The sequence below is a fragment of the Abrus precatorius genome, unplaced genomic scaffold (genome assembly GCF_003935025.1).
Source record: "Abrus precatorius isolate BTA unplaced genomic scaffold, Abrus_2018 Scaffold11, whole genome shotgun sequence".
Classification (NCBI taxonomy): Eukaryota; Viridiplantae; Streptophyta; class Magnoliopsida; order Fabales; family Fabaceae; genus Abrus; species Abrus precatorius.
The window spans coordinates 29,753,389-29,765,424 of record NW_020874303.1 but is presented as its reverse complement, the minus strand read 5'-3'; the positions used below and the strand labels follow the sequence as shown (position 1 = coordinate 29,765,424).

Genomic DNA, 12,036 nt, shown 5'->3' with positions numbered 1-12,036 from the left:
ACAAGGAGATTTTTTTCAATAGAACTCAACATATTGAAATGAAACATTCACTGATTGGATAAAATAGCTTCCTTTCTGTGTTTATAATTACATTTAAATGCATTTAATTATACTAATTCTAGTTCAAATAAAATATATTCTTATATGTACACCTGAAACAAAAGTCTTCCTGCCAAAAATATATCCTAAATATATTAGCAAAAAAAATAAAAAATAAAGTTCTTCCGAAAGTTTAATGGCCTCATGGAAGAACCAAAGGTTGTTGAAATAATCCCTTTGCTTTCCTGAATGATCGCTGGCTCATTCTTTATTGGGTCCATCTACTCATAAAATCATGATGATAACCACATTTGGTTATGGTTCAATTAGACTCTTAATATTGTTCCTCACTAATTTTTTATATTCGTGCAAGGTAGCATAAGTTATACAGCAAGGGCCAAATTATAAAAGTTATATATTAACAAAAAGTCATATGATGAGTACATAATTATAGTAAGAAGACATAATTTAAGTAATGAGATTATAGAAAAGTACATAATTATAATAAATTCATAAATATTTGTTTATATAAACGAGTTATATGATGATTTATAAATAGAATCGTATGTACAAGTTTAATTTTGATCTAATCTTTTTTTTTTTAAATAATCTTGTTTGAATAAGATAAGATCATTATGTGTGGCAAAACACTTTATTAAAATATTTAATATAATTATATTTATTAAGACTTAAAATCGAGATCACATGTTAAGTTAGAATAAGTTAGTTTTGATCCAATTTGAGAAATAAGTTTTATTTATTTTGGTTAATTTCAATTTTAGCTTTTTAATTTAACTTTTGTCATTGGTTTTGAACTGAATCAGTTTATTGAACACCTTTAATTTTACAGGAGTAAAGTTACCTACCATAATTAGAAGTGGGTTTGATTCTATACAGTAGTTTTCTACGAATGTAGATGAACAAGGTGACAAATATAACAAGAGGGTCCATCAAGGTGCATAATCCATTGCAGTAAATCTGGGCTCATTAGTGAAGAAATTTGATGGGCCTGGGCCCAAACTCTAGATCCTAAATATATTTGCAATGCCTTCCTGCCAAAAATATAAAACGAAAGCCTTCAAGAAAAGGTTATCTGAATTGAGAAGAAACTGTTTACCAAAAAAAAGAAAAGAATTGTGAAGAAACTTTATAATTTCAATTGGTTCACAAGTGGTGGAGCCCAGTGGAGAATGATACAACCAATGTGAAACGTGACACTAATGCTGCACATGGCGAGAACATTCTTCGATGCTTCCCACTTGTCTAATTCTGGTCCATTTGTGAATAATTGGTATCTCATGAAATTTGGTATATGTTGAAATCTTTGGTCTCCCTTAGTTGTTATACACTTTATGTTTTCGGTTCATACAAATTATGCACTTTTACTTCCTTAAAACTTATTCCCTTTTATTAACTTTGTTAGACTTGCAATTTTCATTCTCCGCTGATTGTAACATTAAAGCTACAGTGATAATCTATGAAAAATTTAGACATATTTTATTTTAAACAATTATAAGATGTTCTGATAACAACATTTATAAGGTTACATTACATAAAATTTTAAAAATTCAGTAACTTCATTGAAAATTTGTATATTGTTTTGCTTATTCGATTTCTATTCACTTATGATGATATTTTAGATTTTTGTTAAATAAAATTTCATGTGAGTCAGATAATACATCATTACTTAATTTATTAATTAATTAATTTATTTTGTGAAGAATTGAAGATATATTGCAAGTATGGTGAGTCTGTGCTAACACTTATTTGAGAAAGAGAAGCATGCTGTCTTTTACTGTGAGGTGAGAATTGAGAGAGAACTCACATGTCTGCACAACACAAGGCATTTTCTATAGTTTTGTTCTTGCTCACTGAGTCTCTTGCTCTGGAGCTGGAACTGGAACTGGCTTGTAAAGTTCAAAGACAAGAATAAGAAACCATTTTGGGTGGTGAGAGAATTTCAACTCCCAAATTTATTTGACATTGGAGATGTTGGATGTCATGTGTTTGAGTTCCCCATTGCAGACATTATTAGGTTGTGTAAGTACCCCTAGTCCTAGATACCTGTGCAAGATAAGGTCGTGTCAAGTTCAAGCCACACCCCCATCTTCAGTTATTTTGAATGCAGATGGAAGTGGGAAATTTTCTCAGAAGCTTCATGGCTCAAATCTTGCTTCAGGAAGGGATGAATCTGTTTCTCCTTTTGTTAGTCAGGGAAATGGGGTGGGCATAATAGGAGGGGTGTCTGTGGATACCACCCTCAAATTTTTAAGAAAACTTGTGGAGTTGAGTTCAGAGGATGGAGGAAATTCCATTCCTTTTGTGCTTTGTTCTGACCCTCTGTTAAGTAAGGATCTTCTGTCCCATGAAAGGAGTTATATTGTTTCTACCACAAGTAAAGTAGAAAGTTTGAAGGTGGATTCTTCTTCGATTGTGCAGACACTAAGAAATAAGAGGGTTTTTCTTGAGAATTCTGGGGCTCGTTGCATAGTGATGCCTTGTAATGTGTCACATTCTTGGTATGAACAAGTATCTGAGGGATGTTCCGTTCCTTTTCTTCACATGGCCGAGTGTGTAGCCAAGGAACTCAAGGAAGCTAAGTTAAAGCCACTGGAAGCTGGTAGTCCTTTGCGCATTGGAGTGCTCGCAACAAATGCAATTCTTGCAGCTGGTTTTTATAAACAGAAGCTTCAGAATGAAGTAATTTCCCTCTGTTGTTCTTAATATCATGCTATCCTAAACCTCAACAGCATCTTATTAGATTATAGTAGACCAAGAGAAAGTGCATGCCATTAGAAACTTCAGCATACCGTATTTTTCTTTTGGTTAAATAGCTTGTTGGACTGAATGTGATGTGCATATCCATTAGTGCATACCGTAGAAGGATTGCCCCATTACAGCCTTGCCTGTTTTAAGTATACTTTCAGTAAGACTAAATGAGGCAGACCTTTATATAATCCTTTTGAAAATAGTTGCTTGAGTATTGAATAACTACAACACTAGTGTTAAGTTTCGACAGACTTCGACATATAAAATTTCATAACAATAATGTAAAACGTGAAGGTCCAAGGCAGTACATTTCTACAAAGATTGTAGGAACTTTCCATCTGTAATGGGAAATGTGATAGATGGAAGTGACGGCCCGGCAGTCTGAAATTTGAGATGCCTTATTTAATGTTTTAACAATTCGTGATTTTTCAATTGCATATGATATCTATGTACTTTGTTGGGAACTTTGTTTAAGCCCAGTAGGACAATCTTTGCGATGATTATATAATTTGTATATTGCTTGTGTTTCATAACTTTGTGTCGCTAGTGCCAACAGAATTTCTCAGATATGCCTAAACAAAACACTGGAACATTGTTTCCTTTCCTGGGTCCATGAAGATCCAATTTCTTCAGTAATCCCTTTACCTGTTTCCTATGACAAAAGAATTGCTAGACAATCAAACTTTGATCACACAATGTCATGTTAGAGTTCAAATGAATCATTGCTGGTTTTCTTCTTATGACAGTTAGAACACAGAAACAACCTCGGAAGGAGGGAGTTTATTATCCCTTAATCTTTAATTTGTAGTCCAGAACAGGATGAACCATGAGGAGCAATTGCCTATTTTCATGTAAAAATGGTGGTTTTTGCCATTTTCTTATTTCTGAACAAGGAGTTGATTGTCATGTATGTACTACAAATAATACACTAGTTGATTTCATTTTTTCTGCAAGAAATAGATATGCGAATATCTATTCACCTTATTTACTTATATGTTCAGGGATTTGAGGTTGTACTTCCTGATAGAGCAACTATGGAACACACAGTGATACCTGCAATTGAAGCTTTGAACAGAAAGGACATGGAAGGGGCATGCAATCTATTGAGAATTGCACTTCAAGTTCTTTTGGTGAGGGCAGCTAGTTCTGTTGTCCTTGCTTCTGATGACATGCAGGATCTCTTGCCCCCAAATGATCCTCTTCTCAAGAAATGTACTGATCCAATGGAGGCCTTAGCCCGGTCAACCATCAAATGCGTAAAATCATCTGGGGGGGGATAATAGATGAACAACAATAGATAGCAACTGTTTGTTGTATTTCATTATGTATCAATATTCTTTTAATTTCATTGATATCTCGCATCTCTTTAATGCAAACTCTTGTATTTCCCAATATTATAATTTTAATTTCTTTGAAACTTTTTTTTGATTATCTACTTAGCTAATGTTATCATTTTCGTTTCTACAAGAGAAAGGGGGGCATTGATATTGATGAAATAAATGCGAAAGCATAATAGTGTCATAAAATTGTCAGACTTTGTACAAAGAGATCTATTAATATCAGCATGAATACATCAATAGCATATACTTTGCACCAAAAAGGCATACTTCTGAAAACAAGGAACTGTGAAGTAAAAGTCTTGCTTGATTCTTGAAGCATTCTTTACCCTTAAGAGAAACTGTTGATCCAATCAGCATAAATGCGACTGTTCCTCTGCAGTTCATTTTTGTTGAAAAAGCGCTTCACAGCAAAAGCATTATGCAAAGGGGTAGTTGAGGAGTTTGTAGGAGTTTGCAGTGTGGTGTGTTGTGGAGCATTGGAAGTGGAAATGGGAACAGGAATATGAAGATGAAGATAACGACAAGAGCGTCCATAGGGGCAGTGTTTGGTTCGAAGGAAGAGTCTGCAGAGTTTGGGATGGCATCTGAGATTGGCATTGACATGGGTATGTCTGAATCTCTTCATATTACGATTGTTCAAACGATGTGTCTCTGTTTCCATGTTTCTTTGATTCTTCTCAAATGCAAATCAAGAAAGCAAAGACTTGTTTTTTCTTCTGCTGCAAGACACAATCCTCAACACCAATATATATGAAGGCCTTTTTTGGGCTTTCTCTGTAGACTTATGGGCTTCGGACTCGCTTATCAGTTTTTTTTTCGACCTTCCACATCGAGGAATATTAGCATTTTCCAAAAGTATTCTCAGATTTGGTTTTTTAATTAATTTTTTTAAAAAAAAATATCATAATTTTTCGTTTAATTTCTATTTTAAAAATTTCTAATCGTGTCTTTCTAATTTTTTTCTTGTATAATCATTTTGTTTAATATTTTGTTTATTTTATGCATTGAATTTCATTTTTCTTACCTATTTTTAATTTTTAAAATATCATGAATTCTTTTTTTAGACTTTACATTTATATTGAAAAAGATTAGAATATATTGAAAAAGATTTAGCATCAAAATTTCTCACAATTATCATTTGATATGCTTAGTGACACTATTGTTTTTGGGATAAAAATAGGCTAAGTGAAGATTTACAAAACTCGAATCTAATTTATTTAATTTAATTTATCTGAGTTTATTTCTTGGACCAAAAAATAGTCCTTTTTTAAAAAAAAACTCTGACCTAGTCCAAAAGTTTATTTAAAAACCTATTTTAGAATAAGAGACTTGAAATAAATTATAAAACCAAATACCAAAAAGTAAAATATAAAACTTCTCTAAATAGACTAATAAACTTAAAATTCATATATGAGAATTGTAAAAACAAACAAGCTGTGTCACAAAACAATAGAAGTTGCTCCAAAAAGTAATGAATGTATCAGTGAATACAGCATGGCTATTGAAGCTTCTTTATTCCAGGAAATGATGGCAATACTGCAACAAGTGCGTCACCATATCCAACAGGATCTGTCGAAGACACAAAACATATAGTATTTGTCTAGTTAGTGACATGTAGTCTTTAGAGAGAGTTTAAAGAGAGATTGAATTGATTTAGGTAACTAACCACCATCCTTTCGTAATATCTTGATGATCTCACCCGACACATCAGACTATAAAACAAACAAACATGAGTCATTGCAATGGTTAGAAGATAATCCTTTTAATTATGGGAATTTGGAAGTTTTTCTTTTTCTTTTTTAAGGAAAGAGAGTGAAAGAACCAAACCTCAATTGGCAGCTCACCACCAAGCTGTTCAATATAACAGATCACTTGACCCTCCTCAACGTTTTGCTTCTGTCAATTACCAAACAATTTTCTTAATAAAACCAACCCAAAGGCATACATTTTTGTAACTTCAATTTAATAAATATATTCTTTTTTCCACATAAACTTGCTACTTTTGGATGTTTAAAATCAGCTTTAAGAACTGAGGTTAGTAAAATCCATTTTAAAAGCATTGCAATTTTGTATTTATATATTTAACTGTCAATACAGACAGAGAGATAGGAAAATCATAAAAAGAATATAAATAACTTTTACAAGTGGTAGATTTCTCTGTATCCACAAAAGGTATGAATGTGCAAGATAACAAGATTTCCTTAGCCAGTTCCAAAAATGATAAGAGAAGAGAGGAAAGAAAAGTCTTGCATTGTAGCAACTGTACCTCTTTACATGATGGTGGAGCACGCTTCCCCTTTATGGTTCGTGATCTCCTAAAGAAACCAACCTGCTCTATGGTTTTAGAGTGCATCATGTAAGGAATGTAAAGTAGAAGTTTTAGATTCTTACCTTTGGAGACTGAATAATCACCAAGCCTTCGTCAGCAGCTTTGTCCAGGAATCTCTGGATAGACCCTGAAGAAGGTAATGGCTCTGAGATGGCCAACGAAGTTGTAGGAACTGATCCATTTGATTTAGGTGTTTCTGTGACATTATTTATGCTTACAGAGGAAGGAATTGGAGGAGGTAGAGTTTTAACTTTTTCACTCAAATCCCTCACCACATGCAGATGAAACCCAGCAAGCTGATGTCATTTGGAGGTTGGACAGATGACAAAGAAGAAAGGAAACAACATTAGGAAGCAAGATTTAATATAAAATACTATTATGAGGGAGAACACGAATAATAGAGTGTTAAGAAAGAGATCCAAATTCAAAGGTCAACTTCATTGAGCTTACTTTTAACTCTAACTCTCCAATTGAATTTGAGTCGCATAATTTTGTGAGCAGGAACTCCACCTGTAGAGAGATTGAAGTAATATATCTTTTAAAATTTTAGAACAAGAATGTCTGTGCATATAGGAATACATGCCTATGTCAAGGCATCAGTGCTTTCAGGTTTAGCAAAGTGATCTTTCAAAATTTTCCATTCATTAAGAATAAGGTAGAAAATAGACTTTTGAGTTACAATATGACATATCTCACCCTCAAGAGTCATAAAATAGAAGTTTTTCAAGTATAACGAAATTTCAGAACTAAAGATTAAATGATTACTTAACACTGCCAAGTAAAGGAAATCACAAAGAAACCATACAAATTTTGGTAATCCAGATTCTATACAGCATTCTAATGAGACCACAAGCCTGAGCAGTGTGCCGTAGCTTGAGTGTTAGGGTGTTAAACATCTGATAGGCTCATGAACTTGGACACAGACTGTAATACTCTTATTTGGCCTGTGCCTTGCCAGTTTAATCGGAAAGAGCTTAAGGACAAAAGCCTAATATAGAACAAGATTTCAAGCTAGGCATTGGCCAATTTTAGACCACACGTATATACTGGCACTCAGGTAACATATGCTGTAAAATGTATCAGAGCACAAAAAGTTATATAAATGAAATTGTTTTATAAATGTGAAGCAATTCACTCATAAACCAAACACAGGTGGGAAACTGAAAATAACCTTAATAGTAGTTACAAACTTATCTTAGCATACAAGGTAATAGATGAAGACTACCTAATAAACTCATCAGTCATCACAATTTGGATCTGCTTACATGTGCCGATTGATGGTAACAAACGAGGAGAGAATAGATGATGAGATTTACTGAGTACTAACCTCATCGAACTTTGGAATAAGCTCACTTGTCACACCAGAAGATTTAATCTCTTCAGAACCTTCTTCTAACCTTGTAACAACTGCTGTGCATCAATAAAGGTAAGCTATAGAAGCCAGATTATGGTACTGATCTCAAGCTAATGTAAGGCTTTTTATAAAATGTAATTGTCACGAACCAACAATCTCAAAAGCGTGAGCTTTTGGATGAAAGTATGTGAATGGTTTTATATCTAACACACCCCCTCATGCAAAAGCCCTTTGGGCTTTGAAGACTGGACAATGCAAGACTCACTCATCTTGTGTTAGAATTCGACTTTTTTATTGGAAGAATGGGAGCAACAAGGATTGAACTCTAGGCCACTTGATGATATAGGTTCTAATGCCATGTCACAAACCTCCTGCCCTTAAAAGCTTATGCTTTTGAGTGAAAGCACATGAATGATTTCATGTCTAACAGCAATAATAGGATCTGCATGAGTGTATACATTTTATATCATGCACAAACAGTATGACATCAACATGCATGCCAAAACACATCAGATAATTTCTGTAACCCCGAGTCCCTAAGTAGGACAGAGATGACACATTGGATCTTCTAGAAAGCATTGATATTAAATTTTTTTTTTAATAGGCTCAAAGAAACTCAGTAATAAATGATAGTTTTATATAACCTGTACAAAAAAAAAATTGTTAAAAAACAATGAATAAAAGAACTTACATTGGATCTCTGATGATGGATCATTGGATGATGCTAAAAACCTGTCTGTCTGTTGTGATATAGCCAAACTAGTGTACTGCAGTGACTGCCTACTGATCCAACTTCTTGTACCAAACTGTTGTGAAAGGCCAACTCTTTTTGCACTAAAGTGCAAGTTCAATACTTTAATATGAGGAGTCCCTAAACTACCTGTGATAGAATTAATGACAAAAATAACCATTATCTTCTGGGGCTATATACAAAGAACCATTTAACGATTAGAAAAGAAACTCCAGACCCTTTCATCACTAGCATGTTAAGTATCTATATGTCAAGACAACATGATGGTTGAAGAAAAAAAAAAAAAAAGAATTGCTTTAAATTGTTACAAAATTTGACAAATACATATTTAAATTAAATACTGCTCTAATTTGCAGAAATCATAATCAGAACAAAGCATACTTTGATGATATAAATAACAAAGGTACTGAAGAAACAAAATAATAGAATTTCCAATAGATTCTTAGATTACATTGTGTAACTTTGACAAAGCTTACCCAAATGTGCAAAGTGACTGCAGTAGACATGACATGATCACGGTGTTAAAAGTAACATTTTAAGCCCTCATTATGATTGTATTTTACACATGAAATGAAAGTGCTAGAGGTGGAGACATGTATTCTTTGCACTGGCACTCATTAGTTTATAACAGACGTCCAATTATCAGAAATCAGTAGAAGTGATGTCTATTTCTGCATTCCACCTTTGAGGTTTAGAACAGCAAGCCCATACATACTCATCACTCAAAGAACAGTTATTCAGTGGAATCACAAATTAAATAACAAGAAGAAATATCTGCCATAATCTAGAAAAAGAGCAGAGTTGTACTAAGTTCAGTCATGGAATGAATATTCCCAGAAGCCTCAAGCACCAACATAAAGCAAAATAAAAACACTGGAAATATTGTAGTATTGATTATTTAACACATGATACAGTTTATACAAACCAAGGCACTTTTTCCAACGTTTACTTCAAAATATTATTACGAAGTTACAACTCATTATGCTGCTTATCAAAACATTTTTAAAAAAAAGAAAGACATGGCCTGGCAATTTGCCAATTTATGAATTTAACAATCTGATACCTTTAGAATTGAAAAGTCTCTCGGGTTAGCACAGAAGAATACTATGCGCTTGACCCCTCATTTGAAAATTTTTCCTACCCTTGATGTGACAATCTACTTTATTTTTAATCATGTCACTTATGTTGCTCTACCTCTTTTAAGTCGCAATTTATTTATCTAAAATCAGAACTCTTTGTCAGTACTAAGTACAAAGCAAATTTAATCTCATCAAACCAGCAACCAGTACCATATAAGATAACCCAAACCTTTATCCAAGACCCACTTTCGTATCCCGTTTCAGACTTCCAAAAATCAAAATTTTCCATCTTAATAATTAAAAAAAAATGAAGGGCACACATCAATTTTGGCATCATATTCCACATTCCATGTACCAACCCCACAGTCTCTGATGTTGAAAAGCACATGCAGAAGAGAAAATTATGGACAACAAAAGGAGTGTAAAAAATTAAGAAGTTTTCTTCTTTTTTGAAGTGGCAATTGTAATTTGTTATCCAATTCCAATCAATGAGACGGGGTGAGAAAAAAAAATAGAGGGAAGACTCACATGAAGCCATTGGAAGAGTGGAACAGAAAATCTTTCTCACAACAGAAAAGGGTTAAACAATTGAGAATGAAGAAGCTCAAAGAGGAGAGAATCCCATGTTAATTGAAAGTTGAGAGAGTGAGAGTGAATAGCCAGAAGAAGACAGAGAACATGGAATGGACGAAGATTGAAGGTTACAGCTGGGCTACACTTGGATTTTGGATTGCTTAGGTCCAACATTATTTCATTCTCTATTCTCTTAACCCTTTTCTTTATCTCATCATTTGACTAAGGTTCCCCTTTAGGGTTAATTATTAATTAATAACGTGTTAATAATATCGTCCCATACAATTGCTCTGTTTTCTGTTTTCAATTTTTTTTTTAAATAAAATAAATGTGTTTTTCAATTAATGTTTTATTTTATTTTCTTTTTAAAATATAATTTTTAAAAATTAAAAATCAAAACAGAAACAAACCCTACCTCTAAAAAGATAATTTTTCAGATACATTTTAGATATTACTAGATACTCTAAATAATTTTGAGATACAATATTGATATTTATTTTTATTTCTAACAAATTAAATAAAAATTATAATTTAAAAAGAGTTTGAGTTTTAATATCATCAATAATCGCAACTCTATATTTATAGAAAGAAAAATCATTTCCCTTTAAAGTGAGAAGTATTTGAACATTCAAACAACTGTAACTACAAATAATTGTGTAATTACTTCATCATTTTTATTATTTAAAATAAATTACGTTGACATCTTTAAAATAGCAAAATCATTATGAGAAAAAAATTTGTTGTTATTATTATTATTATTATTATTATTATTATTATAAATTTAGGGCTTCAATAATGTATCTGACAGTTCTCCACATGGCATATGGAATGTAGTCAACATGCATGCAGGTGTTTATTCAAACAATAGAAAAAAAAAACAAGTATTTCCTTAAAATTTTAATTTTAAAATATCATATTACGTGTTAATTATTTGATTAAAATGTCCTCTTTCGTGGCAACGATACATTTTAATTAGTAATGTGTCAAGAATTTTTCACTTTAGAAGTTGAAATTGTAGTTAAAAGCTTAAGTTAATTAAGTCACTTAATTAAATAAATATTTTGGGAGAGGTTCAATTTTTGGTTATATATATGAAAAAGGTATGGTTAAGAGAAGTAATAGTCACTTTGATGATATATACTTTTGCTTAATTTTTTGTATCTTTCAATCGAGATGCTTTTGTTACACGTACCAAAGAAATTGAAATGCTGCATCATTAGATAATTTTAGTTTAGTATATAAGGTGGATAACTTTGGTAGAGGCACTTACAATAAATTTTAAAACATAATTCATGATGAAAAAATGTTGTGATAAAAATTATATTAAAGTGAAGAATTGAATAATAAATTATAATAAAATTTAAAATTTACTTAAAAGACAAAAATATTAACATATTTTAATAGTATTTCCTAAATTCCTATGATTAATTAATTCTAGCTTGGAAAAAGATTCCTACAATTACAACGAAACCATTCCCTCTATGTAAACAAAACTAAAGAGAAATTAGATTGCTTTGTTCGTATCTGATCATGAATATATACCAAAAGGAAGAAAGATGAGATCCATGGAAACAAAATTGAAGATCAATTTTTTGCAATTTTGCTGTAGAAATGAAAGCAGATATTAATTACGAAGCATAATTTGATAAGTGACAATTTGAAGTGTGACAAAGAAGTTGTCCCACAACAATACCACGTTGCTAATCCAAAAGACCAAAAACATTTAGTAATCTTAGCAAAAGGCAGTAACAATGCATGGAAGCCAAACGTGTCACAAAGGTAGGCATTAGTGTTACAATCAC

General features: G+C 32.3%; 3 protein-coding genes across 5 annotated transcripts; 1 reads left to right on the top strand and 2 right to left on the bottom strand.

Annotated features, from left to right (window-relative positions):
• The first annotated feature begins 1,798 nt into the window (after positions 1-1,798).
• On the top strand, positions 1,799-4,222 carry LOC113853604 (probable amino-acid racemase). The gene is made up of 2 exons (XM_027484055.1): positions 1,799-2,739; positions 3,810-4,222. The coding sequence occupies exons 1-2, from the start codon at positions 2,029-2,031 to the stop codon at positions 4,086-4,088; spliced, it is 990 nt and encodes a 329-aa protein (XP_027339856.1). The 5' UTR covers positions 1,799-2,028; the 3' UTR covers positions 4,089-4,222.
• Positions 4,223-4,476: 254 nt separating this feature from the next.
• On the bottom strand, positions 4,477-4,809 carry LOC113856026. The gene has a single exon (XM_027487648.1). It carries the CDS (start codon positions 4,807-4,809, stop codon positions 4,477-4,479), a length of 333 nt encoding a protein of 110 aa, XP_027343449.1.
• A 671-nt stretch (positions 4,810-5,480) lies between these two features.
• LOC113855247 (biotin carboxyl carrier protein of acetyl-CoA carboxylase) lies at positions 5,481-10,393 on the bottom strand. Of its 3 annotated transcripts, XM_027486803.1 has the most exons (9): positions 10,190-10,393; positions 8,523-8,711; positions 7,805-7,884; positions 6,928-6,987; positions 6,540-6,773; positions 6,415-6,477; positions 5,976-6,044; positions 5,815-5,860; positions 5,486-5,717 (listed from the first exon to the last, which is right to left on the bottom strand). In XM_027486803.1, exons 1-9 carry the CDS (start codon positions 10,197-10,199, stop codon positions 5,647-5,649), a joined length of 822 nt encoding a protein of 273 aa, XP_027342604.1. In that variant the 5' UTR covers positions 10,200-10,393; the 3' UTR covers positions 5,486-5,646. The 3 variants fall into 3 exon arrangements, with proteins under 3 accessions (XP_027342605.1, XP_027342604.1, XP_027342603.1); XM_027486804.1 differs by having other exon boundaries at positions 5,481-5,860; positions 7,805-7,887; positions 10,190-10,367; XM_027486802.1 differs by lacking the exon at positions 10,190-10,393 and having other exon boundaries at positions 5,647-5,717; positions 8,523-8,742.
• Between the last annotated feature and the right edge of the window lie 1,643 nt (positions 10,394-12,036).